The 26223-nt window shown below is 41.8% G+C and overlaps 3 protein-coding genes across 3 annotated transcripts; all 3 read left to right on the forward strand.

Annotated features, from left to right (window-relative positions):
* Positions 1–57: 57 nt before the first annotated feature.
* On the forward strand, positions 58–5817 carry casp3a (caspase 3, apoptosis-related cysteine peptidase a). The gene is made up of 6 exons (XM_046370549.1): positions 58–428; positions 764–903; positions 3582–3710; positions 3836–4011; positions 4109–4217; positions 4317–5817. Exons 1-6 carry the CDS (start codon positions 364–366, stop codon positions 4544–4546), a joined length of 849 nt encoding a protein of 282 aa, XP_046226505.1. The 5' UTR covers positions 58–363; the 3' UTR covers positions 4547–5817.
* Positions 5818–7127: 1310 nt separating this feature from the next.
* LOC124049224 (storkhead-box protein 1-like) lies at positions 7128–10828 on the forward strand. The gene is made up of 2 exons (XM_046370571.1): positions 7128–7797; positions 8626–10828. The coding sequence occupies exons 1-2, from the start codon at positions 7458–7460 to the stop codon at positions 8718–8720; spliced, it is 435 nt and encodes a 144-aa protein (XP_046226527.1). The 5' UTR covers positions 7128–7457; the 3' UTR covers positions 8721–10828.
* Positions 10829–14687: 3859 nt separating this feature from the next.
* On the forward strand, positions 14688–26012 carry stox2a (storkhead box 2a). The gene is made up of 4 exons (XM_046418657.1): positions 14688–16586; positions 18282–18434; positions 20565–23106; positions 25161–26012. The coding sequence occupies exons 1-4, from the start codon at positions 16409–16411 to the stop codon at positions 25360–25362; spliced, it is 3075 nt and encodes a 1024-aa protein (XP_046274613.1). The 5' UTR covers positions 14688–16408; the 3' UTR covers positions 25363–26012.
* The last annotated feature ends 211 nt before the right edge of the window (positions 26013–26223 follow it).

The raw sequence follows: 26223 nt of genomic DNA on the forward strand, positions 1-26223 counted from the left end.
GGCAATGTGGAGTCGTTGGAAAATGTGTTATTTTAGTTAATTTAATGAATACAATATAAAAACCCAAATAACTTCATTTTGTGTCTGTTCAGCATTTTTAAAAACCTTGATGCGGCCCCCATCAGGGGAGGTCGTACGTTGACTCGCCGCTCACACGGTATGCGACGGAGTATGAAACAAGCGCCTCTCCGCATGACATCAGCATCTTTGTTTACTGGCCTGGCGCAGCTAGCTGACTTACGTTCAGTGTCCGTACTCGTCTCTGCACATTAGCATTAGCTGCCAGCTTAGCTTGCTGTTTATCATACAGAGTGTGTAACTTCACTGTTTGCTGCGTGGTTCAGATTTACTTAAGCCACAAATATGTCGGCAAATTACCCTGGAGCTGGAGAAGACTCCACAGACGCAAGGAGAGGCGATGGACAAGAGTGAGTCACGGCTTATTTACCGGTAGCTACTAAGCGATCTCCATCTACAGCAGCTCATTGTTGTCCAGGCAGCGACGAGGAAGCTATTAATCTTAGTTCAAAGATCGCTGTCTTCCCTGTTACTAGCATATTTCACCCGCTAGCCATTATACATTAACGTTAGCTAGCAATTGTACTTCTGTAAACTGTTTTTAAGCACTGAGTTATTCGAAGCACTAATAAGCAGATCTGTAACTTCCAGGTTTACTTCCACCTCAACCTACAATAGCTCTTTCTACTTACATCGTTATCTCACATATGAATTACAAACCGAGTTGTGGTTTGTTGTCCCTCAGGTCGCAGGCGTCTGTGTCTGCGTCCACCCAGATGGACGTGGATGCCAAGTCCAACTCCTACAGCTTCCGATACAGCCTAAACTTCCCGAGCATCGGCCAGTGCATCATCATCAACAACAAGAACTTTGACAGAAGAACAGGTATTTATTATGGTCTTTTGGTCAATTAGTTTTGACCACGAGCATGTTAAGAGTGAAGCTGCTGTGAATACATTTTATCACAGGTTTAGATGTGATCGTTTTTGTTTTCGCAGTGCTGAAAGTCAAGAACACATTATTAGTCGGACATGTTTAAAATAACAAGCATCTACACAGTAATCTCATGGGAAGGCAAAAAGTAATTTATAGTGACTGTTATAAGATAAATAACATAATTACCTGTAGTACCCCTTTGATATATTCAGCTACTTTGTTGGGTTCAGGCTTATTTTCTGTCAGTCCAGAAAAAGGCACACTGGCACTCCAGAAAATGTCATTTTGAAATGGTTAGTTAATTTAGACTGAACCTACAAGTTAGTCCAAGGTTAAATGGACAGGTGGATCAGATGTCCACCCTTAAAACTTTTATAAAGAGGTTAGCTGGCTGGAGAGGTGCCTGCGGTATTCACATATAGTATCATACATATAGTGTATCCAGACCCTTGGCTTACACAAGTTTCTCTAATAGGCCCCCCACTGATGTTAAATTAATTTTGTGAGAGGACATTCCCGAGAGAAAAGCTGGAGGAGGGGATTCCTTCCTGGAATTGTAAAGGTAAAGGGCATTGTGATGCCTCTTCTGTGAAGGGTTGGGGTTTGCTCCAACGTGTTGTATACGGCAGAACCAATGATATTTGGTCTGGAGTTGTGTGAGCTCTATGAAGGGTCTTAATACCAAAACAGACATCTTGGTCTGGGAGAGCAAAAAGTTGCCGTTTTGTGGAGGTCACAGTAAAATTGGGGCTTTACTACCATCTCAGTGCACAACAAAGCAGGTCGGTCATCTTGCATCCACACATTCATTAGATCAGAGGTGTGCTAAGGGAGCCAATTTATACTTGTTGCTACGGATACCATCGAACAGCATCCCATGCCAGTTAATTAGATGTTGAAGTTAGCTCTGTGGCAGACCTTTATGTTGGCTTTAGAGAGAATGAGATAAATTATTGTTGCTTTTGATAATACAACGCGATTCAGTAACTGTTAGTGCTGTTAGTGCAAACTGTAGTGGTTGAAGTGCATGACTTGTCGTATGATTTGGCATACATCATATGGTTACTGTGGTTTGATTATTTCCTCTTACTCTGCATTAATTTAACGGCAGGAAGGAATGTCTCATAGTCTTGCTTTAGGGAGTCAGGATACATCAAAGGCAGCCATTACAGCCTCTGTCATGTCTGTCCTTTGGGTATTCATAATCATTTCGTGAAGCATGACCATATCTGGCCCTGAAGGATCTATGGGGGAATATTTATCCTGCACTGGCCTCTCTGAGGATATAAAGGCCTGATGTCTACAATGGGTGAAGAACTCTATGAAACTCGAAACCTTGAGTTGACCTTAGTCGTAGCCTACCCTTTAGGGACACTGTGCAATGTAAATCTGAAAATCTGAAGAGCAGTGTCTGCTGTTACTGAAAGAGCCTTTATTATCTGGCTGAGAAGGCCATGCTGCTTGCAGTCTGCTCTTACAGAGCACCAGAGCAGATGTATAATCATCTTATATTGCTGTCAGACTTGTGTTCGACAAACCTGTCTGGCAGGACTGAGTACACACGACTGACTGCTTGGTTCGCAAACAGCATAACGTTCCATGAGCAAGTACATCAAATGAGTGGTTAATCCCGCATTCCCAAGTAAGTTTGATTATTTACAGGTGTTCAACAATGAAAAGATTCCCATTGCACAATATTTGTGCACACTTAGATGCAACTCGGGGAAAAAAAACCCACAGTTTCAAGAAAATTGCAGCATTTTGGACAAGAGCCAATAAGATTTTCTAGAAAAGTCAGTAGGCTTGTTGTGGTCCACAGCCTCAGTTTTACGAGTAGAGCAGACAGCACTTACTGTAGCTAACAATCCACAGAGGGATTCATTCATGTTGTAGTCTGACAGCAGAAAACATAGTTGTGCCTGCTCAGTTTTGTTTAGAAGTAGCAACGTTATGCTGTAGTTAAAAGTGAGATCAAGACGCAGTACGATGAGGTGTACTAAACAGTCTTCAAAAGAGCAAACTTACCTGCTAATGGAATTTAGCCTTTAGTCATTTTATTATTTGCACCTGTGTAGGTGTTCTCACTTTTTCTGGCTGATTAGGATGAAGACATGTGGAAGATAAGTGAAGCTTATGTGAGGTAACCAGGCATCATTTACTGTTAAGAATGGGTGCGCTTGAATACCACACCTTCGCAGTATCGGTCTGTGCAGGTTGGGTGAGGTTTTCTCTTCACAATTCAGCACACAAAACGTCAAATGCTGCCTTATGTTGATCTGACTCTATGTGCCCCATCAGCATCATAAATAATGCAGGTTAATAATACATTTTACACCTTGCATGACATGACTGATAGAAAAGGTCTTGTTGTGTCTTTGCGAAAACTTACAAGCTGTAATGTTATAAAATTAAAGCTTATCACAGCATCTTTAACACTTGCTGCTGACAGAGATTCTACATCATACCTACTGCCTCATGTGCCACCTGTAGTCCATTTATCCCAACTGTTTTGATTATTGATTAACCATTTGTCAGATATTTGCCTGTTCCAGCTTCTTAAATGTAAGGATCTGCTTTTCTTTGCTCTTCGTGTAACCAGAACAAATTTGTTTGTGATGTTTTTAAAGGCATGAATCAACGAAATGGTACCGATGTGGATGCAGCCAACGCGATAAAAGTGTTTAAGAAGTTGGGTTATGAAGTGAAGATTTACAACGACCAGTCAGTCGAGCAGATGAAACGGGTTTTAACTTGTGGTAAGTTTGATTCTGACTTCATACTAAACTACCTCAAAAGCTACTCCAGAAAGTACCTCAACATGTGTGCTTCGTCCTTGTGCTGTCTTCTGTTTCATCGTGTACAAATTTGCCTATTTTTGCAGTGTCAAAGGAAGATCACAGCTGCTACGCCTCATTCGTCTGTGTTCTGTTGAGTCATGGAGATGAAGGTGTGTTCTTTGGTACGGATGGCTCAATAGAGCTTAAGTACCTAACAACACTTTTTCGAGGCGATCGCTGCAAAACACTGGTGGGAAAACCCAAACTCTTCTTCATCCAGGTATCATAACAGTTTGTCTTTTTTTTTTCTTTTTGCTCCCTCATGCGCTAACTTAGCATGCTGTAACCAGGTCTTGTTTTGTCTGTGTTTGTGTTAGGCTTGCAGAGGCACTGAACTGGATGCAGGCATTGAAACCGACAGTGGAGAAGAGACTACTAAGATTCCTGTGGAAGCTGACTTCCTCTATGCTTTCTCCACAGCCCCAGGTTAATACACAACCATGAGTTATTTTGTACACTTATTGTTCCTTTTTTAAATCATTCTGATGAGACATCCTTTTTTTTCTGTCACTCGTCTGTCTACAGGCTACTACTCTTGGAGGAATACTATGACCGGGTCCTGGTTCATCCAGTCCCTGTGTGATCTGCTGAGCAAATATGGAAAAGAATTGGAGCTTCAGCACATCTTGACACGAGTGAACCACAAGGTGGCAGTAGAGTTTGAGTCTGTCTCCAATTCACCAGGCTTTCATGCAAAGAAACAAATCCCATGCATTGTGTCAATGCTGACCAAAGAGATGTATTTCACCCGATGATGTCGTCTCTGCTGCAGAAGACCGCAGCCTTTGTCTGCAGGGTAAAGGCTGGAGGATGTGTACAAGGTGGTGTCTGTGAATTATTTTAGTTTACACTTTCTGACTGATCTCTTCAAACCACAACTAACATTTTTTTTAGGAGAGCACATGTGATAATAAGTTCACATTTCACAAGTTTGGCATTTTAAGGAAAACTATTTTGTGTTCAGAAACACAAAAATATGTATAAAAAAAATCATGATTCTAAAAAAAAATGCAGTCAGGTTTGTCACTCCACGGTCACAGTTTGGTAACGGTACATGCCTCTTTGCTGTGTACACTATGTACATTTCAGGGAAAAATATTGGGAGCCAGTTTAACCTTGTATACATCTTTAATCATGAAGCCATAGATGGTCTTCCCACAGGCCAGCGTCAACATTATTATGTGTCTGCTGTTTGTCTAAGCAAGACAAAAATATCGTGTGTGATTTCTGTGCCTCCTTTTTTCTAATCTTTCTTTTCTCTTTTTTTCTAACATCTTTTTCACTGTTGAGGGAGTGTAGTGACATCTGACATAATGAATGCCAGACTTTCACTCTGTAGGAATATTAAAGGACAATGTTGTGTTGCAAAGTTGGTGCATCCAGTAATGTATCTTATTTTTCTTGCTTTTCAAGCTGGGCATTTCTTGAAATGTTTACCTTTTCTAAATGTGTGTTTCTTTGAATGAGCTGTTGCCTGTCAATTAGTGAGGGGGTCAGGCCTCACTGCATGCATGACTAAAGCCAGCCCACTTGCGAGATGCTGTTATTAGAAACCTTTTAATGAGTAACTCTTTCAGAAACTAAGCTTTACATTTCACATTTGCCAGTAGTTTGTGTACTTTTAGTGGTTTTAAAGATAAAATGGCAAATTGGATGCCTGTTCACATTCATTTCATAGTTACAGTCTTTAACTTCTCTTTAAAAGTCACTTCCAGTCAACTGTAACAGAGTGGGACTTTTAAATGTAGCCACCAGCTTTGAGTGAATTATAACAAAGCACAATTGGATTGTGAACTAATCCAGGTCCCTGGTGGTGTGTGAGTAGCCTCTGTGCTGTATTTACAGCATATTGGCCAAAATCACCTGCTGTTAAAATATTTCATTGATATTTTATAATTCAGTTTTTAAATTCTAAAAATATACAACATTTTGCTGTGAATGTCACTTTTGGGCTTTTTTGTGGTATCGCTATTTTGTAAGCAAACACTGCGAGGTTGGTGTATAATAAAGACCACTTTTCATTGTTTTCTGTTGTAACACAGTGGAGTTTTTTGGGGTTTTTTTGTTTGTTTTTTGTTTTTGTGTTTTGGCTCTTATACTGCAACAGTAGTAAAGATCATCAGTCTCCACAGATATATTAATATAAAGTACTCACATTCTCATTAAGTATTGTCAGCTTTATTCCATTCTAACCTGTAGAAACCCAGTAAAGAATCATGTACACTTTCTTGAGCGTTAACAGACAGGATTACTTCAGATTTGGCACGCCTGGAGGTGAGAAGAACTGGGCCACCAGATCCTGAGGCCCTACGCCAAATAAAACTGGGCCTCGGGTTTTCTTGCTGCCAGCACAGGCGCACTTCACCTAAACTAACTTTCACAAACAACAGGCCACTTACAACCCGTCAGATGTACCGAATACAAATGCTCACGGCTATATGACCCCTACATACAGCAGGTGTCATATACCTCTAGATTAAATGTTGATTTATTAAATTTCACCTGCCACCTGAGGATACAAGCACAACATCTGCTTAAATATTCTTAACACTGGTTACTATGGTAATATATTTAACTATAGATTTTCCCACTATAACAACATTTTTCAGATTTAACTACCTCTAGCTTTCAAATTGTGCGATTTCTGCAAAACCCCGAAAAAATTACTTATCACAGGTTTGATAAATCACTCATTAATCATCAAAATAATTGGTGCTTCAATAAATTGCTATAGCACTAAAATGAAGTGTCCATTACACGGGAGATGATCTGCACAGCTCCAGTTGAAGGTGCTAATGAGCTCACACAGAACTGTGTGTATATTAAAACACCTTTATGCCCTTTTGACTTACACCAATTAATAATCAGCAAATACTTGAGATACCCTTGTACACTGCAATGTAATTAAGTGCAGCAGTCTGGCAATAAACACAAGTATTTTAAGGTCGCTACTTTCCTGGAATTTATTTGATGGTGTTGAATCAACAATGAAGCGGATAAAATATCAGCACCTCTAAATATATATATGATAAATAATACAAACACGCGGCCCTCATCTCAGGGTGAGGCATTTGATGGTCAGTGATCAGTCTTGATGGCAGCTGAATTCATATTCTATTGAATCCTTCAGGTGTTGCTTTTTCTCTGAATATTTTGGTGTCATATTATATTAGTAAGTTGTTGAGTCAGATCCTTTCCACACTTATTTTTGGCACTTGGAGGATTATACTTTACTTTACTAACTGGTAAGACTGGTAAACAATTTCAATGAGGGGGAGAAAAAAAAAACACTTTGGCGGAATTCCAAAGTGGAAAGCAGGAGTTTACGAGTAGCACTTGAACGCAGCACAAGTCCTCGCCTCTTTTGTGGCTGAAAATAGGCCCTAATACTCTTTGACAGTTGAGTGCGCGTCGTGTCAGGTTGCAGATTTGCCTGATTTTACATGGAGCACCTGCATTTTTCCAGCGTCGTCTTGCAGGCGACGAGATCGGCGCAGCGTGGTTTACTTTCACCCAGCACTTCATTCCTGCAGTATATTAAACACAGCTGAGATTATCAAGCACTTTTTGGACAGAAACGTAACACTACGTGGTCTGAACAGTTGATTAAACTACAGTTTTCTTTGATTTCTATGCGGCTCAAAGTTAAACTTGCCTGAAGCAGACATGGAGAAGTTCCTTCAGGTCGCTCCGCACTCTCTGGCTCTGGTCCTGTCGCAGGTTTGCCCAGAAGAAGATAAAGAGGATTCATCATCACCGGCCGTGCCTCCAGTGAAGTTACAGCATCACAGCGGCTACGAGGTGTTCGCTCATTTCAAAGCCGCAAACATGCAGCATTTCTGGAACAAGGCGCTGACGCACGCCCTGTCCGAGATCTTCTTCCTCGGCTGGATAGATGAGCGTGTGCTGCTGATCCAGGGGAAAGAAGTTCATCTTCAAGTCCTCAGGAACGGATGGACCAGGCGGACCCTAAAACCACCACAGGGCTTTGACATCGACTGCATAGGTGGGTTAGTAGTGGCAGAAAGCGTAAAGATACATGCACAGGTGTGAAATAGTGGTAGGTTTCTGCTCACTTCAGTTGCTGTCGTTCTTATTCATATTGTTTTGGAAACAATGTTTTCTCTTGTCCTTGTAAGGGGAAGGTGGGTTTGCAGCATGCCCCCCCCCCAAAAAAAAACAAGCAGCAGACTCACCCACCAGTTACCAAGAAGTATCTTTTTTTAAAAAAAATAATAATAATAGCACACCACAGCAATAAACGCAAGCATTTACAAGAGTGTTAACGAGCGGTGTAAGATGCAGTGGCAACACGTTGTGAAAACTGGCCTCCAACCAATTTAAACTTTTAACTCCTGTCTGCCGTATTTACTTGTATGCCACTTGGCAGTTTTTTTCCCTTATAGTGTGTATGTCTGCCTAGAGCTGCAGACCTCAGTCTTAAAGGGACATTTCACCCCTAAATCAAAAATACAGATTTCTTTTTCCTCCAACCTGTTGTGCTCTTTATGGTTTTGGTGTGACTTGCTGAGTTTTGAAGATGTTATTCTGAAAAAATACATAAGAAAAACTGTGAGCATCTACTCATGGATGAGGCAAGCTAAGTAAACTAGCTAACGTTACAGCTCAGCTGAGGAGGATTTAATGTTTACATCTCACGAGCTTCTCACCCTCGAGTTGCACGTTTTCTTCCATATGGTGACACTTCAGTTCTGACATGGAGCTGCTCACAGCAACGTCTGTGGGTTATCTTGAATAACCGGGTGATGATTTCTGGAAAAGAGATGTTGCTGTTGAGATTTTCAAATTTATTTATTTTTTTTGACACTTTAAGCATCGCAGGCAAAGTCTCATCTATTTCCATTGTTTATCGAGAGAGGGCAGGCATCTCAACAGCTGGCATCTTCAAAACTCGGCAGCTCACACTGAAACAGTCTAGAATGGACAGACACCACTTCAGGTAAGTAGTTGCAAATTTTGCAATGAATTGACCCCTTAAATCACAAAACTGACAAAACTGAATGAAACTGCATCAGGGAGGCCTTGCATAGCTGTGCACCTGGTTACAGGTATTCTGCACCTTCCTTCAAGAATGAACTGCTTGACAGACTCAAGTTAGAGGCACTAACGCCTTCTGTTTACTGACATTTTAGTAGTAATTGCGGACGTTTTAATTAAGTGACTGTATTAGTGATGACTATTGCCTTTAGCTCTGGGTTCTCATTTGTAAATCTTTATCTCCATCTTGATAAAGCTAAATGAGCTACCTGAATAGTTAAGGAAATTGCTGATGGTTAGATTGATGAAACTGTGTTTAGCGTTCAGCACTCAGAGATGGAAGTCTCGCAGCTTACTTACAAAGACTTGTGACTTGACTTGGGTGTGCCCTCAAGGACTTGAGACTTGTGTTGAGATTTGTTTTGTTGTCGTTACTCCACCAGCCAACCAACAAAGAACCAAAAGTAGAGAAAAGAGTTCCTCAATGCTAGCTCAACAATTGGACAATTCTTCTTCATTTCATCAGTGCCTTTCATTGCAGGGTCTTCGTGAGGGTGATAGGTACAGGATTTGTAAAAACATGTCCTACTCTACAAGATGGCAAAATCAGGGATTTAGATTTGGTTTTATAAGACTTGAGATGTGGACTTTTTCTTGATTGACTCAAGACTTTGGATGTGTCCCAAGAGACCCTGAAAGCAGTCTGTTACTCCCCTTTTGGTTAGTTTCCAATGTTTCTCTTTTTTCCCTGCCGCTTCTCAGTGCTTGTCATATGTTGACTGTTGTTACATTTGATCATATGAATTCCTATCTGACAGATTTACTTTGAATTTGCATCTCTTCAGAGCTCTGCTGATTTCAACACCTCTTTAATAACTGGCTAATGCTGCTGATTTGGTCCTTTTTTTGTAATTAGTAATTTTTTTTTTTAATTGAAATAGTTTTCCCTGAGGTTGCTATGTGCTGTTGTCTACTCCCTCTGTGACTCAACAGTTCCTCTGGCAGGTTGCATGAAACTAGTCGAAGCTAGTCTGATGAGAGCAGTTAAGGCAGCATCTCACCTTATAACCTCGGCCTGCTTCATATTATGTAGACTTACTCATTCACATAAAAGAGCCATGACTTAGTTTTTCTCCAGTTCAGCATTCCCACACTCATACTCATCTTCTTCTGACAAGGCTATAACTCATGTATGTGCTGGGACAGGTTCATATCACTTGCGGTATTGTTAACCGTTGCGCCCATCGTGCAGCCTTTACAACCTTGCCCTCAGCATGTCATAGATCACCTTATTTATGTCTTTTTCATAATAGAGCCTCAGTTTAGATTACCGAGTCCATCGGCGAGCAACATCAAACTGTGATAAATTTCTCATATTGATCATAGTTTGAAGCTGACAGACACCTTTTACATTACTAAATGCACCAGTAATATGAGCTTATGTGGTGCATCCTTCAGGCAGTTTGAAGGGATAAAAGTAAAATACTGTTTATTTTGTGTTTTATAAGAGGGGGAAATAGTAATACACTATTATACACAACATGAGCTGTCAGGAGAAAGAAGCAGTGGTGCTATCTCACTCAGCAAAGTCTGTATGTTTAAAGCTGCATTCATCAGTATTTTTACATTAATGGTGGGTCAAATGAGTACCTTGAAAGGTGTTACTGCCAGTGACAAACCAGACAATTGTCACCAAAATGTACCCTTCCTTTCATTTAAGCATCTTTCTGCTTGTCGTTTTGTTTTTAGAGCCCACAGCTTTACTGTTTCGGTTTGGCAGCTGTTTTCAGTGAAAAAGTTCTAATAAGCTGACTATATACTGCCTAGCTAGCAATAAAACATATAAAGTTAGCAGCTAGCAGGCAAACAATGGATCTGGTTTAGTGGAGCATGTACATAATATAGTCAAAAGTATCCAGACACAGCTTAAGGGGTTGGGCTCGGACCCTTACTTCCAGTGAAGGGAAGTCTTAATGCTTCAGCACACCAAGACATTTTGGACAATGCTATGCTTCCAACTTTGTGGCAGGTTGTTGAAGGCCCTTTTCTATTCCAGCATGACTGTGCCCCAGTGCACAAAGCAAAGCTCCATAAAGACATGGTTTAATGAGTTTGGTGTGGAAGAACTTGACTGACCCACACAGAGTCCTGACCTCAACCCCATCCAACACCTTTGGGATGAGGCCTGGCTCGCACACAAAAACTGTATCAGTATCTAATCTGCACATAGTGTAATGGAGATTGCTGTTTGGTGCTGTTTGATTGCTGTTTGGTAACAGTTTCCTAAAGAAATCCTTGTAGTGTGCGCTGGTGTTGAAGTACCTGCAAATTTTAGATATACCTTCAATTCAAAGGAAAACTGAACTTGTGACACCTTCTGTAGGGTAAAATTGCTGACCAGACGTTTGAAACTGTGGTGGTGGATGTTCAAACACTTCTGCAGCTCTTTGTGTTTAGCAACTCTTTCAGTGGTAAACATTCATTGAATTGAATCAGAAAGCTTCAATATATTCAGGTCTCTTATAGTTAATCTTAAGATAGGTTGTGATTTTGTGATGCTTTTGTGCATGTGTGTGCGACTGTCTGACTAAGTGACGTAGCTTCACTCGTAGCTTCACTGAGGCAAACACAGATAAGCTGTGGAATGTTTGCCTTATGGCTAATAACTCACCAGACTCCATAATGCCAAAATCAACAGAGCTTATATGCTGTTGGTCCTCATGCAGATTAGATACTGATATAGTTTTTGTGTGATATAGATATTTCACCAATGAAACTGTAGTCTAGGATATCAACTTGGAAATCAGCTCAGAATGGGACTGGACAGTGCAGGGGGTGGGGTGTAGCATTCTCACGGTCACTACTTTATCGGACAGCAATCGACGCTTAGTTTAATAGTAAACTGATGTGAATTCAACTCTTTGAGATCACCTCTAACGTGCAAAGCTTTTCTATAAGTCAGTTAGCTTTGGTGGACTTGAATCTTAATGTGTTGTTGTTAATTCTCATGGAGAATGTGCTGAATGAGTAACGGAAACAGTATACAGATGAAATCCACCGCAGTATTGATTTTCTAGTATGAGCTGCAAGTTTCTGTTTGACTTACTTTCTTAGCCGAATTGTCAAGACTTCAGTTTGTGAGACAAGTTCAAACAAAGTTCAGACAAAATGGGCTGTTCATTAACTACGTGTGTGGAAGGTCAACATTTTGAGTAGCGCGTACTAGACGATATTGTCTTTCATTAAGATGGCTATAAATAAATAGTAATCAAAAAGGAAAACGTGTTTTTTGTGTCCTTTTTTATGGACATGCCTGACACAAATGACACCACCTGTGGTATGTGTTTGTTCAAACATAATTATGGCTGCAGGGAAACATTAATGAATTAAAATGTCCCATCATTCAAAAAAATAATTAACAGACTGCACTACGTTGCTAAGCCTTAGAAGGCTGAAGGCTTTTTAAACATATAGTGCATTATGAGTGCTACATGTTCACATAATGCAGATTATCTCCCAAACTGCCTGGGAATGTTTGATTAGTCCCGAGAGCCGAAAAGTAGCTGATTAATACGTTTAGGCAAAAGTTGTGGATTTTCAGCTGTGTGGAAACAAAGTATTTAAAACTGACAATTCAATCTGATTAACGCAGGGACTTTGTATCCGTTAGCAGGCTGTAAACAATGGACTGGGAGGAGTGTGTCCCCTTAAGGAAGGAAAAGTGGAGCATTTGTTCAGGAAAGCACTATTGCACTGCTTTCCCTGCTACAGCCCAGGTCTCCACTGGAAGGAAAGGGAGGGTCCCAGTGGAGAATTGGGGGAAATGTTTAACGCAGCAGACCGATTTGTTGCCGTATATCTTAATGTCAGATCAGGATGTGTTATGTAGCCTGTTGCGGCAAAAAAACGTTTTTGTCTCTTTTACCAGTGTCGTGCCAAGAGAGCTTACTTTGAAGAGATGTGTGTTGTCATAAATGTTCCACTGGAGGGCAGACCACTGGCAGAAATGGTCTTGTTTGTGAGGAAGCTGGGTGAAGTTGTAACAGGTCACAAATTGCTGTCTGACAGCTTAGGACTTCTGTATAAACAGTCGGATAGTAATGACCCGTCGCTGATGTGTTCGTTTAAACACAATGCAACATCAGTACAGACATTAGTGGTTCAAAGAGGAATGTGTTGATACGTAATGGCTGGATTGTGGATGATCCATTTCACCACCATCAAGCTGTACAACCTCCACAAATTACAATTACAACCAAGCTGTAATTTGTTTAGTACTTTGGGTTTGACTGTATATCTGCATATCTCAATAACTCATCTGTCTTTAGTGCTAATTTAGCAAATGTCGACATGCTAACACATTAGCTAAGATGGTGAGCGTGATAAGCTTTATATGTGCTAAACATCAGCTTGCTACTATTGACATTTGGCAACCAGGGAACGAGACTCCTTACTTCCAGTGAAGGGTGAACAATCAATAATCTTTCTCCAGAATTACTGACACCCAGAAAAGTCCCGAACACAGCCGAATACTGAGAAAATAAGAAAATACCGGCAGAGGGCAGGCTCTCTGTAGATACTCACGCTTCTGGTGGGTCGTAAGTGATGATTGAGTTTATTTTTTATATGAGTCTGTAGTGTCTGTTTTTCACAGAAGTTCTTGCAAGTTATGCCTTTAACAGCTGTGTGACTTTAAAATTTCATGGTTAATTTTCACTAGCTTTCATGGACTCTAAGGCCGTGAACCTTCAAAGTCCTGCCTCAGTAACATTAACATTTAAGTCATCTCTTGGGTTGCAACTAAACACTATTTTCATCATCAGCTTATTTTCAGATTATTTTCTCAGTTAATCGATTCATCTTTTGATCTGCAAAATGTGAGAAAATAGTGAAAAAATGCATTTTGGTTTACAGTCTTTTGAAATTCAAGTTGTCTTCATATTGGCTCGATGAATGTTAAATATGAGGCATGTTTGCTTGAAAAATGACTAAAATGGAGCACCTTGGTAGCTCACCTGGTAGAGCACATACCTGAGTCGATTTTCCTGGGCTGTCCTTTTTCTCCATGTCTCTCTCTCTCCCTCTGCTGCTCTTTCCAGTGTCTTTTCAGCCGTCACTATATAAAATAAAGCAGAAACGCCCAAAAATAATCTTTAAAAAAAACTGACTTAAACAATTTTTGATTATCAGAATTTTTGCCTGATTTTCTGGGGGCGAATTAATCAACCAATCGATCCAATTCTAATTGTTTCGCATCAGGTGACAGCAGAAATTTCATTTGTATATCTAGCAAGAATTCAAGTCATTATACTCACTGTGGATACGCGTGTTTTCATCAGAACAACCTGCTAGTTTTTCCTGCCAACAAGTGTACACATGCCTGAGAGAGCAGAAAGTGCTGAAGGATCTCAGTAATTTCTGTTCCATATGACAGTCAGTCCTCATCTATGTAGCGTCTGTCTGCTTCTATCTTAAGTAACTGGCTCTTTAAGGGAACAGCACTCAATGGCAACAGCTATGAGATCATCGGCTTGCGTCGTCATGGCAACAAAGGCTGTTGCAGCACTACTGAGAAATAAAATGGCTGGCGTGGTGTCGCTCTCCCCCTCCTCCTCCTCCTCCTCACCCCTCCTTCCCTTACTCTCCTCTTTCTCTTTAGTGTCAGTGAACTGGAGCAGATTGGTTGTGACACTGCCCCCCCCCCTTTATATACACACACACACACACACACACACACACACACCCCTTCACCCATGCCCCATCCTGCCCTCTCACTTTGCCCCTTATTCTGTCCCTCCAACCGTCCATTCACACTCCACACATGTGAGTCAGCAGGAGTCTGCAACTAGCAGGAGCTGCCACTCTGGACATGATTAAAGCAATGCTTTTGGGTTTTTCTCTTCCACTGACAGCTCCACACAGTGTAGTTACTGAATCAACTGGTGGAAAGCAGTGATGATGGAGGGACAAATCAGCCCCTTCAAAATGATTCCCTTTGGTTGTGGGTTCTGTCAGGTCTGTAGCTTTGGTCTTACTGTCAGGTGAGCCCCAAAAACGAGCAAGGGCGGTGGTTTAAGGGGCTCTGCATCCTTCACCATGCAGAGTTAGTAAGACAGAGAGGGTGAGGGAGGAAGAGAGGGTGGAAATTCAGGCCTCAGACATCATCTGAAGGCTGAATATTTTTATTTTTTTCTTGTGTGTGTTTCAAGCTGTTGATATTTGCTCTCCTCTCTGCCTTATGCATGTCCCCTCTCACTCCCTCTCCCTCTCTCCCTCTTGCGCTCTCTTGCATCCTCTCCTCCCCTCCCCTCAGCCTCAATCACCCAGACACAGACGCATGCATGCTCACGCAGAATCGCGCGCAGCAGGCGGATGCGCGCATACACACTTTCTCTCGCCCTCTCTCTCTCTCTCTCTCTCACTCACTCACTCACTCACTCACTCAGTCACACACACACACACACACACACACACATGTACACTCACACACATACTCACACACCCTTCCTGGAGGTGCTGGGAGCAGCTGCAGCATTAGCGCTGAAAGAGATTTGCCGTTGACTGGAGTTTGCATCCCCCGTTAATGAATGGATGCTATGGCGATAGGCTCAGGAGCTTCTTCCGTTGGATCGCAGGACACGGTGGATATCTATTCTTGAATTTATTTATTTATTTCTATGCTCTCCATTTTTTTCTCCCCACCCTCTCCTGGTGTGCTGTTGTCGAAAGGACGATGGGGTCTTGTGCTTGATCGGATAAAGATGGAGGTGAACGTGGCGTCTCCGGTGCTTGGCATACTATTGAGGTTTCACTGCCCATTAGGGTGAATGGAGCTTTTATTTCTCTCTTTTTTTAAGCGGGCTCTTTTGTTTTCCGGGAATCGGCCGAGCACTCCTGTGGTGAATTGAGCTATTGTCGAAGACTGGGCCTCTTAAGCTTTGAATCTCTGACTATCCGTCCATCCCCTCCCCTCTTTCCCCTGTTGCCTTCCACTCAAACGGAACAAGCGGATCCTAAAACCTCCACTGAAATTTCTCCTCACCGTCCTCCTTGCTTCCAATGCCCCATTTCCCTCATCTCTACCCCTGCCCCCCCACCTCTCTCCTGCTCCCTCCTCCCACATCAGAGCGGCTACGTAATGTGCCTCCCTACGCATGCAAATGGGGATGCTACAAATGGTGGCTGGGACTGATGCCGATGAAAGGGTGATGCCTCGCGCAATCACCTGCACCTTCGCCACCGCTGCCATCGCTCCAGATCAGCCTGGGAGAACCCAGCAGCCGATGACAACCACCCACAGTGCGAACACAGCCGTTTGTAGCTTTCTCGTGGATGTAAATGAGACGTGTGTATGTGTGTGAAGGTGCACACTGGTTCCTGCCATGTCTGGTGTGTGATCGCTCTAGCGGGACGTTCTTACTGATGCGGGGGAGGCACTGAGCCTGAGGTTGGTTGACCTCCCCCTGCACATCCCTCCCCCCTCCCCTCCCTCCCCCCTCTCCCCCACCTCCCTCCTTCCTTTCCCTTCCCTCCATTCCAACCCTATCCCCCTCCCCACCCCCCCTTCAACTTATCCCAAAAGCCCCCGGGGGTGAAGGCCACCTGGTAAAGGGGTCACAATGAAGAAGAACCGCAGCAGCAATCTGCGGCGGGCCTGGCCCAGCTCGGAGTTTACAGAACGTCCGCTGGAGCACAATCTCTCCCGTAGCGAGAAAGACATCCGTGTGCAGAAGCAGCATCTTCCTCCCCCTCCTCCTCCTCATTTCTCTCCGTCCCCACCAAGTTATCGTGCACCAGGTGAGTCTGACACTCCCACCAACAGAAGCTCCACCCTCAGAGTTACTCGGAGTTACCAAACACACAGCTTGATTTGGGGGCAAAGGGCAGAGTTCAAAGTGGACAATATTTTTATGTTAACAAGAAGGAAAATGTTGATAATTTCCCCTTTTTAGTTCTCTAATGTATCGGTGGAAGTCGGATGGAAACAAAGAAAAAGATGAAATATTTTGAATTATTTAATGTAAAGCTTTCTCTCGTCTGTGGGCTCATTCATTTAGCTGTCTCTCAGTGGGTCCAAATCTTTGTACCCGTCTTACTTCCTGTCTTACATGTTTTCACATATTCACTGACCTATATTTAAACAAAAGAATGATAAAACACTATGAGAAAATGTGCATTACTCAGTTTTGTACCATTTTTGTTCGGAATGCAAAATATTTTTGCTAAATTGTAGTAAATTACATCAGCTACATCACCTCCATGGCACATTTTGTGACAGATTCATATTTTATTGTTTGAGCTTATTCGAGGGCTTCTGGGACATCACAAACTAACGTTCTTACCAAGAAACTCAGATCCAATCAGTCCCTTTTATTATAAATATGTGTATATTTTTCTGATGTCTTGTTGCGGATGTGAAATATAAATACTACAACCTCATTCCCACACCTCTCAGAGATTTGCTGTGTTTATGCCCAGCAAAAAATTCTATAAAAGCAGAGGATGGACAGGGCGATTTTTATTTATTCATTTATTTATTTATTTAGATATTTTTTCGTTCGACCAGTTCCCTGGCAGATCCGGCTTTTTTCGTGTTTACTAAAAACGGAGTAAAGCCTTGCAAAGCCACATAAAGCTTACGGGGCTGTGATACTAAGCAGAGATAACGTCATCGTGTTGCCTAACTGACCGTTCAGCAGAGTGTGGTGAGGAGGCAGGGCCCTGCACAGATTTCAGCTCGTCTAAAAGAAGTGTGGACAGCGAATGGTAGCAAAACTTCAAAACAGCGATCAATAAGGCTACATTGATTCTGTTGTTTGTCTGGATTCATAACGTTAGAGGACAGAAATGAAATGTAGAGGCTCTGATGATACATTTTGGACATCGCATTGTGTGATTTTCTATCAATTACCAGATTTAGGTCATGGGACAGGGTCAGCTACTGCACAGATGCTGCAGCGATGGATTCAGTGTGTTGCTTTACGGCGTTCCAGCATGGCAGATGTTTGCTCTCAGAGCGGCTTGAAAGCAGGCTGCCTGGTTGTAGGGTGATCTCACCACTCACTACTGCTGACAGCAAAGCCAGCTTAATTCAACAAAGGCGACCGAGAATTTCTGCGCGTAAGCTCTCAATGTGGTGCTGAAGTCAGTTATATTATGTTAGATTTCAATTACGCCTGGCTTGACATTCTCGAGTGTTGTGTAAGCTTCCCGTTCTGTTTGCGAGATTGAATTGAATAACGAGGTTGCAAAAGACTCAGGTGATCCCACACTACGGCTACGCTTTGCCAAGCTACAAAAAAACAGGAGGAATGAGAAAGAGAGAGAGGCTAAAGGAAGCACAGAGAGAGGAGGGGTGGAGCTGCTCCAGGCAGCATGCAAACTGCTGCTGCTGTTTGACCATTACATCATAGCTTCACACACTGCGCCCGCTGTTCATTCATGATCTAACAGTTGTGCTTGTGCCTCCTCCTCCGCCTCCTCCTCCTGCAGGTGACGTGTCTCCAATCAGTATGTCGCCTATCAGCCAGTCACAGTTCATCCCGCTGGGGGAGATATTGTGCCTGGCCATTTCTGCTATGAACTCTGCCCACAAGCCTGTCAACCAGGAGGCTCTGGTGGAGCACCTCACTGCCAGCTTCCCAGGTACGCTCCTCTTACCTTGTTTTTAAAATGGGACTCCACTAAAGCAAGCAGAGAGTGATTTTTATAAATACTGTAAATACTAAGGTGGAAATGGTCATTACATACATTTTGTTCATGTGTCACACCTTGGTTTGTTGTCCTCTGATCTGTTGCTTTATCAATATCCTCTCACTAATTTTCCACCAAAACGATTTACACACCTGAAGTGTCAGATTCAAAGCCAGATTCAAAGAGCAAAGTGATCTATGTAGGCGTTAAGCATCCACTGATCTCACCTCAACAGAGAGTTCATTGATTAACGGACAAATGAGATATGTCATCGTGGTAGATCTAGCAAACAAACTCATAATGTTTCAACAGGAGTAGATCTGAAACAATAAGACTATTGGATTGAAGACTAAAGGATCGACTAAAAATCAATCAGCAGCTATTTCAATAATTGTTTTGATAGTCATTTTTTGAGTAAAAATGCCACACATTCACTGGTGCCATGTATGATGGCTAACAGAATACTTTTGGCATTTGACAAAATGAGACATTTGAAGACATCATGTTGGGTTCTGGGAAATTATGGTGCACGTTTTATTCTTGACAAACTGAAATAATAAATCTACAGTTATTCTTAAAGCAAGCCTCAGATGTCCTGAAACACAACAAAGATCTCCAGCTCAGATCACCCTCTCCTATTTTTTTTTTACTCATAAGCCTATTTTCTTCACATACATACATATTGATTTATGTGATTTATTTGGATAGTATGTTAAAGTGATTTGGAAAAAACTAAACCAGTTTTTACTTAAAAAACAACAACACCATTATTAATCGATAAACTTGAATTCAGTAAAATGTGGAAGTAACAGATTTTATGTTGTTGAAAATCATCGTCTCCTTGAGAATCCAACATTTTCTAGTAATAAATTGTGGAAAGCAAAGATCTCTTTTTCAGGTTTTTTTAAAATTATCATCTGTTTTTCAGTGTTTTTCAATTATTCTGATGCTCCGACAAAATGTCCACATTGTTGTTTATTTTAATGGTCTGAATATGTGTAATGTTTTAATAGCTTAGTATTTTTAATTTTTACTTAAATATTGCCTGTAACACAATTAAATTCAGGATTACTCTTGATGTTGACAAAAAAAAAAAAGATTTAAGGTTTTAAATGTTGTAATGTTGTCAGTAAAATATAATGGGGAGCATGTCTTCCAAATTCATCTTTACTTCTATACAATGGAAATGAGTTGAACTTCCATGTTACATCATTTCTGTAAAAAGCTATCACAGGGCTGATGTAATGTCGGGCAACACAAGGCCTTGCTAGACAAAGGTTATGAATGTTGTTGTTCAATGTTGATTTGGTAATTTCTAAAAGGTAAGCTCCTGAGCTGATAGTGTTTTGCATCTTGATTAAAATACCCTCAGGAGTCATCTGGAAATGGAATTTTAAATACCATTTGTTTTTACTTACACATCTTCCATTGTATCATGTTATCACTATTATAGTAGTAAAATGCATGTGGATTTATTTGAGCTGAGGTCATGGTGGATTTGAGTAAAGAATGAACAGAAAGACTTGTGGTCATTTTCATCATTTTTTAAAGGATTTAAAAAATATAAATTTAATATTTAATTTCATTATTAAAAATGGTAAAAATACAAAAGGACATTCAAATATATAGCCACGAAAACTCTGATGTGTGAACCAGTGGGTCTTTTTGTGTTTTGAGCAAAATTCAGGCCAACATAATTTTAATTTCAATATAGTGAGATCCTAATGTTTCCAAAGATAATGAACATTTTAAGTTGACTTTTGGAGATATACATTACACAATACATCTACAATATCCATATTGTAATCATCTGTCCATAATAGCCTTTTTTTGGCGATCTCATCACGATTTTCTGATAGTATTCCTTACATTGTATAAAACAAAAGATCTCAGTTTTTATTTTTTTGTTTGTTTTAACTAGAATGTGTTCTTTGTGACTATCTTGCAGTCTCTACATTGTCCACATGCCCCAACAAGATCCTCAAAATGGCCTGTATTAAAAAAAATGTAATAACAATAACATTTTTGAAATGAAATTTACATAACCTTTCTTCAACATTGCCTGATCTGTGTTTCCTGCAGGTGTGCCTACACCCAGCTCAGAGGTTCTGCGACATACCTTAAACATGCTGGTGCGAGAGAGGAAAATCTACCCAACTCCAGAGGGCTACTTCATTGTCACCCCCCAGACCTACTTTATTACTCCTTCCCTCATCAGAACCAACAACAAGTGGTATCACCTGGATGATCGGCTGACAGAGCGCCAACCACAACAGTCACAGCAGCAGCTGCAACAACAGCAGCAGCAACCTCAGCAATGCACTTCGCCTCAGTCTGGCAACGTCACACCATCCACACCGGGCTGCCTGAGAGAGAGGCCTCCTCGTAAGAATCACAATGACTCATACAACTCCTATCGCGAAGACCTGTCCAGAGCTCACACCTCTGCGCTCCAGAGTAAGTCACCAAAGGAGCACAGGGGAGATTCTTATCAAAGTAAGCAGCCCAAGGATCACAGCAGCGGGGAACCCCCACCAAGCACCTCAGCCAAGGAGCACAGAGGAGAACCGCCATCATACCCTTATCCCCCTCTTCCCACTTCGCCTCCTGTCCAGCAGCCACCACCTCAAGATCCTGCTGATAAGAGCAAAAGCATCACTTCTTTCCCTTATAAAACTGACACTCTGACCAAAAAGAAAGAAGGAAGTGGTGGTGGCGGAAGTGGTGAGAAGCAATCCAAAAGGTTTGGTCTCAGGCTTTTCAGGCTGAGTTTCAAGAAGGACAAAATGAGGCAGCTCGCCACCTTCTCAGCCCAGTTCCCTCCAGAGGAGTGGCCCCTTCGTGACGAGGATGTGCCAACCACACCAATTCCTCGTGAGGTGGAGATGGAGATCATTCGCCGAATCAACCCTGACCTAACAGTGGAGAATGTGGCAAGGCACACGGCTGTGATGAAGAGGCTTGAGGAAGAGCGTTCACAGAAGAACAAGGCAGGATCTTCAGCCCAGCACAGTGCACGCAGCAGGAGGGGAAGGGGACACCGGAGGGCCCCACATGGTAAGTCCCGCTCACACAGCAAGCCCCGAACCTCCAGGGGAGACCCGTCTGAGGGTTCAAACTGGGACCTTTTGTTCATGGAAAGGGATTACCGCTTCTTTAGCCACTCGTTAGTTCGCTCCCCTCGGGAGGCCATGTACACCCTGGAACGCAGGCGAAGTGGAGGCGCAACATACCTGGTTCATAGCAACCCCAACATTACTGAATCGTACTGCCCAGTTACCCCTGAGTGGGACGTGTCTGGGGAGCTGGCTAAGAGACGGACAGAGATGCCCTTCCCTGAGCCATCACGCGGAACTTGCCAGTCCAGAGTGCAAAGAAGTCACAGTCACAATCAGGACAGGAAGTCACGTCATGAGAGGTCAGATCAAGCTAAAGAACGCTCTCGGTCCATGGACAACTCCCTCAAGGGCCCTTCGCTGGGGGCACCAGAAGATTTTGATCCTAGTCTGGAGGAGCGTAGTCATTACTACACTGATGACGGCACCCTGCGCGCCACACAGAAGTCCTCCCACTACTCAAGGATCATGTTCTCTGCTACTAAGTTCCACTCTGATTTCAATGTGCCTGATTTGGGGAAAGGGAGTTTGGATGAGTCAAGGATCCGGAATACAATGGAGAGGAACAAAAGCAGAGACAGCTTGCCAACATACAATGAGCTAATGGGACTTTCTCCTAAGCCCTCAACAGATGAGTACTTCCAGTGCAATACGTCAAATGAAACAATCCTAACTGCCCCTTCGCCTCAGGCAAAATCAGAATATGACACATTAACCTCATCAGGGGGACTCCGAAAGGGCTCTCCGGCTGACCGCCAAACTCCTCACCTCACCTCTCCTCACACGATGGAGTACAAGGAGGATTTGTCGGCAGCAAAGGGTCAGAATGGCTCAGTGCGACTGACACCAAGCCAGACGCCAGAGCCAGCGCAAAATGCCCGTTTGACACCACACCAACACAATGTAGATCCTGGAGGGGGAGGAGGTGGTATGGTGATAAAGAGGAAAGAGATCTTCAGCAAGGACACTTTGTTCAAACCTCCACACAATGCCTTGTCCACAGGCTATGTGGACAGCAGCTACACCAAGTCCGGCACATTGCGGAAAGCCTCACATGCCAAATCAACAGAGGCCCTAGACAATCCTGAGCCCCAGCAGCCTTCCAATTCAGCCAGTTCCTCAGCATCACCTGCAGTTTTACAGGGCTGCTTAGAGCCAACAGTCCCCTCTGCCTCGTTTGACTATTATAATGTATCAGATGATGAGGAAGAGGCAGAGGAGGACTCGCACAAAGAGTTGGCAAAGGCAGAGGACAACAAAGATCACGGTGAGGGGGGTGGTAAAGGTGGAGGCAGTGGTGGTGGTGGTGGTGGTGGGGAGGGAACCATGCAGTGGCTCCTGGAACGGGAGAAGGACCATGATCTGCAGCGGAAACTGGAGACCAATCTGACCTTACTCAGCCCCAAGGAGACGGAGAACAGCAGCAGCCAGAAATCGGCCCACTCTGCCCGTTTGGACAGCATGGACAGCAGCAGTGTCACAGTGGACAGTGGATTCAACTCTCCCAGGTATGTGCTAAAATGAACTGTGCTTGTGTGTTATCACCTAATACTACTCAGTCTTATTGTTCTTTTATTCTCCGATTGTTAAAGTGTGGGAGGTATACTCAAGTAGAACCCAGAGATAACGTCTGCATTAGTGTCAAACCACATATTGCCTTATGCGATCTTTGTGTATCATAATATAACCAAAACCTGAACGAGAGGTGGTGATATGGCGAATGATCTAAGGCCAAATAACCTTTTTTATTTTCACAAAACAGAAAGCTTTTTCTTTCTTTCTTTGTTTGGATCACTCAGTTGTATCTCACAGTTTTCCTCCATGGAGGAACTTTGTTCAGTTGTCAACACATGACAGTCTGGAACTTCATTCATATGATATATCCTGTTATTATCTTTTTTGTTATCATACGCTCTCTACGGTAGCAGGTTTTGCATCCAAACTGAGAAAAGGATGATAGAGAGGTGTCAGTGTCCACTTTATTAGGTACACATGTACAGTATAATTCAGTAATAATAATCATAATATTTCCAATACGACAGCTCTGTCACACAGTTCTGTTTTTGTGGTGACGTTGTCAGAAATGTGTAAATTCAATTGTGTGTTTATTATTGATTTTGGATCACACTGAACTGTACAATTGTACCCAAAAAGTGGACACTGACTGCATATCTATATGCTAGATTTATATTGACTATGTTTTTTTTGTTTTTGTTTGCTTTTTTCCTGATTTTGTGCTCCAGTGATGTGAGTAACAACAGCCTACAATGTAGTAACATTTATGAAAGTGGAATCCACCCAAGACTAAACAAAGCTTGTTGTCAATAAGGGGTGTGCAGTGGGGTTGTGCTCGCACTCACAATGTATGGTTAGTTGATCACGTGTAAAACACACATTTAACTTGTCAAGTTAAATGAATTTGATTCACAATTTCTGACATTTACATCTTACGTTACCAAAATGCAAGTCTGCATAATATGTACCACTACCACCAGTTTCACACTAAGCTATCAGTATCATTATAATGTTCCAGTAATGTATTAATTTTATTTAATTCTGTTGGCTGGTGTGTGAATAACTTTAATGGTATTTTAACTAACTTGGCAGTTCACAGGTTTGGATCACACAGATGTGACTCTGCAGTGTCACTGGAAGTACACAACTTCCGACCTTTGAAGCTGATTGTAATAGAAGATAATAACAGAGTGTGTTTCAGCTTCAGATGAGTCTGTAGTGGTTGTAACAAGCAACTAATTTATAAATACATGTTATGCATGTAAAAACAGCTCAAGTAAATGAAAAATGTATTAAAAAAAAGCACTAGCTTGAGATAGTTTCAACTTTATATAAACAACTGCAACGTCTTTTTATCAGACAAAGCAAATGTACCAGCTAGCAAACTACTTCTCCTGCTACAGTGCAGCAGTTTAATATTCATGAATCACTTGTGAACCATCTAGCAGTTACTTAATAGAAAGGTTATTCCACCAAGGTGAGAGATGGATTAAAAAAAAGAATAAAAAGCTAAGCAGCAGATATCATGACTTTTATTGCTCAGCATGGATTAAGCTAAGATCCTTCCCATAATGCAACGCGATACCATTTGTCATTAAACCCTCCTACCTGTTACAAACCCACCCAGTAAACCCACAGAAGAGGGAATAAATAGTGTAACATTACCAGTTATTTAATTTAATTATTGCCACATATTTATAATGTAATATATTAATATGAATTAATTAATTAGCAGCTATTAAAATGGTTAAGGTTTAAATTTAAACTCTTTTTTTTATACCCGCTTTAATATAGTTATGTTTTTTTTCTATGTATTTTTATGTATTTTCTTCGATGAATGACATTAAAAAAAAAGCTGTTGTGCTTTTTGAAATTTTTTACTCTCAGCTTTTTCTCCTCAGTCTGTAGTTTCAAATGTATTTCAGTAGTATCCCTCTTTCTAGCCAAGCACTTCTTACGCTATATCCAATGAGATTTTTTATTTAGTATTTTGATTCGTAGTGTGTTTTGAAACCAAGCACCTGATGTCATGTTGTCTCTTCTGCAGGACACGTGAAAGCCTTGCATCCAACACGTCCAGCATTGTGGAAAGCAATAGACGGCAGAATCCAGCGCTGAGCCCCGGCCACATTGGCACCAGTAGTATGGGACTGCCATTCAGCTTTCGCGCCATCCCAGAGCCCCCCACCACACAGCCTGAGAAACTCCAGAAGTCATCGAATTGCCTGGCCTCCATCACCAGCGTCTGACAGGCACAGACTGAGACCGTGGAGGTGGTGGAGGAGAGAGGAAGTGAGGTGTTTCACTATTTTGACCCTCAATTCCCTCAACCAATATACACAAACACCCCCCCCCCACACACACACACACCTTCAGACTCCTGAGAATCCATTTACTGGGACTGTTACACAAACAGGCATGGCTTCAAGAGACTGTTCCCACAGCTTCAAGAACTTTACTGCAAAAAAGAGAAGAAAAACTACAGAATATCACGACCACTGTAGGTGAAGAAACCTACAGGAAGTACTTTGATTTTGGTGACATGGACTCTAGTTTGGCTTATATAAAGATTCTTGACTATTGGTATTGGAAAGTAGTAGACTATAGGATTCAAGTTACATTTGGAAATATCGAAAACTTTTTATATTACTTAACAATACATGTCCAATTAAATGTTCTCCTTCCTGAAATAGCGTCAAGTTCTTCAGGACGATTCAATGTATCAGCACAATGTCGAGACAATAAAAGTTGATCCTGAGAACAAAGAATGAAAGATATAAAAAACATAAATCAGCTCAGATTTGTGTACCGCAATGCAAATGATGTATGTATACTCGATACTTTTGATATCCTAATTATTATAATGGTGGTATTAAAGATGCTATGTGACCAAAAAAAAGATGTTTGGACAAGATGAGCTGCACCTCACTCCTCACACCACAGATGCATCACAGAACAATTTCAGTTTTATTTAGTTTAAGATTTGGAGCTTTTCAATCAAGTCACAAGGTCTTCTTCAGCAGATGGAGTTTGCCAAGTTTGTCGGGGAATTGAGGATGTTGAAATTTTCATTTTTCGGAGCAATTTAAGGTCTTTTCGTTGTCCGTGTT

The sequence above is a fragment of the Scatophagus argus genome, chromosome 2 (genome assembly GCF_020382885.2).
Source record: "Scatophagus argus isolate fScaArg1 chromosome 2, fScaArg1.pri, whole genome shotgun sequence".
Classification (NCBI taxonomy): Eukaryota; Metazoa; Chordata; class Actinopteri; family Scatophagidae; genus Scatophagus; species Scatophagus argus.

Excerpts from the sequence above, each read along its gene's own strand:
- casp3a (XM_046370549.1), top strand. The coding sequence starts at position 364 with ATGTCGGCAAATTACCCTGGAGCTGGAGAAGACTCCACAGACGCAAGG. Across the intron at positions 429-763 it reads AGGAGAGGCGATGGACAAGA|GTCGCAGGCGTCTGTGTCTG; the intron begins GTGAGTCACGGC and ends GTTGTCCCTCAG. Across the intron at positions 904-3,581 it reads GAACTTTGACAGAAGAACAG|GCATGAATCAACGAAATGGT; the intron begins GTATTTATTATG and ends ATGTTTTTAAAG.
- LOC124049224 (XM_046370571.1), top strand. The coding sequence starts at position 7,458 with ATGGAGAAGTTCCTTCAGGTCGCTCCGCACTCTCTGGCTCTGGTCCTG. Across the intron at positions 7,798-8,625 it reads CTTTGACATCGACTGCATAG|CATCGCAGGCAAAGTCTCAT; the intron begins GTGGGTTAGTAG and ends TGACACTTTAAG.
- stox2a (XM_046418657.1), top strand. The coding sequence starts at position 16,409 with ATGAAGAAGAACCGCAGCAGCAATCTGCGGCGGGCCTGGCCCAGCTCG. Across the intron at positions 16,587-18,281 it reads ACCAAGTTATCGTGCACCAG|GTGACGTGTCTCCAATCAGT; the intron begins GTGAGTCTGACA and ends CTCCTCCTGCAG. Across the intron at positions 23,107-25,160 it reads AGTGGATTCAACTCTCCCAG|GACACGTGAAAGCCTTGCAT; the intron begins GTATGTGCTAAA and ends TCTCTTCTGCAG.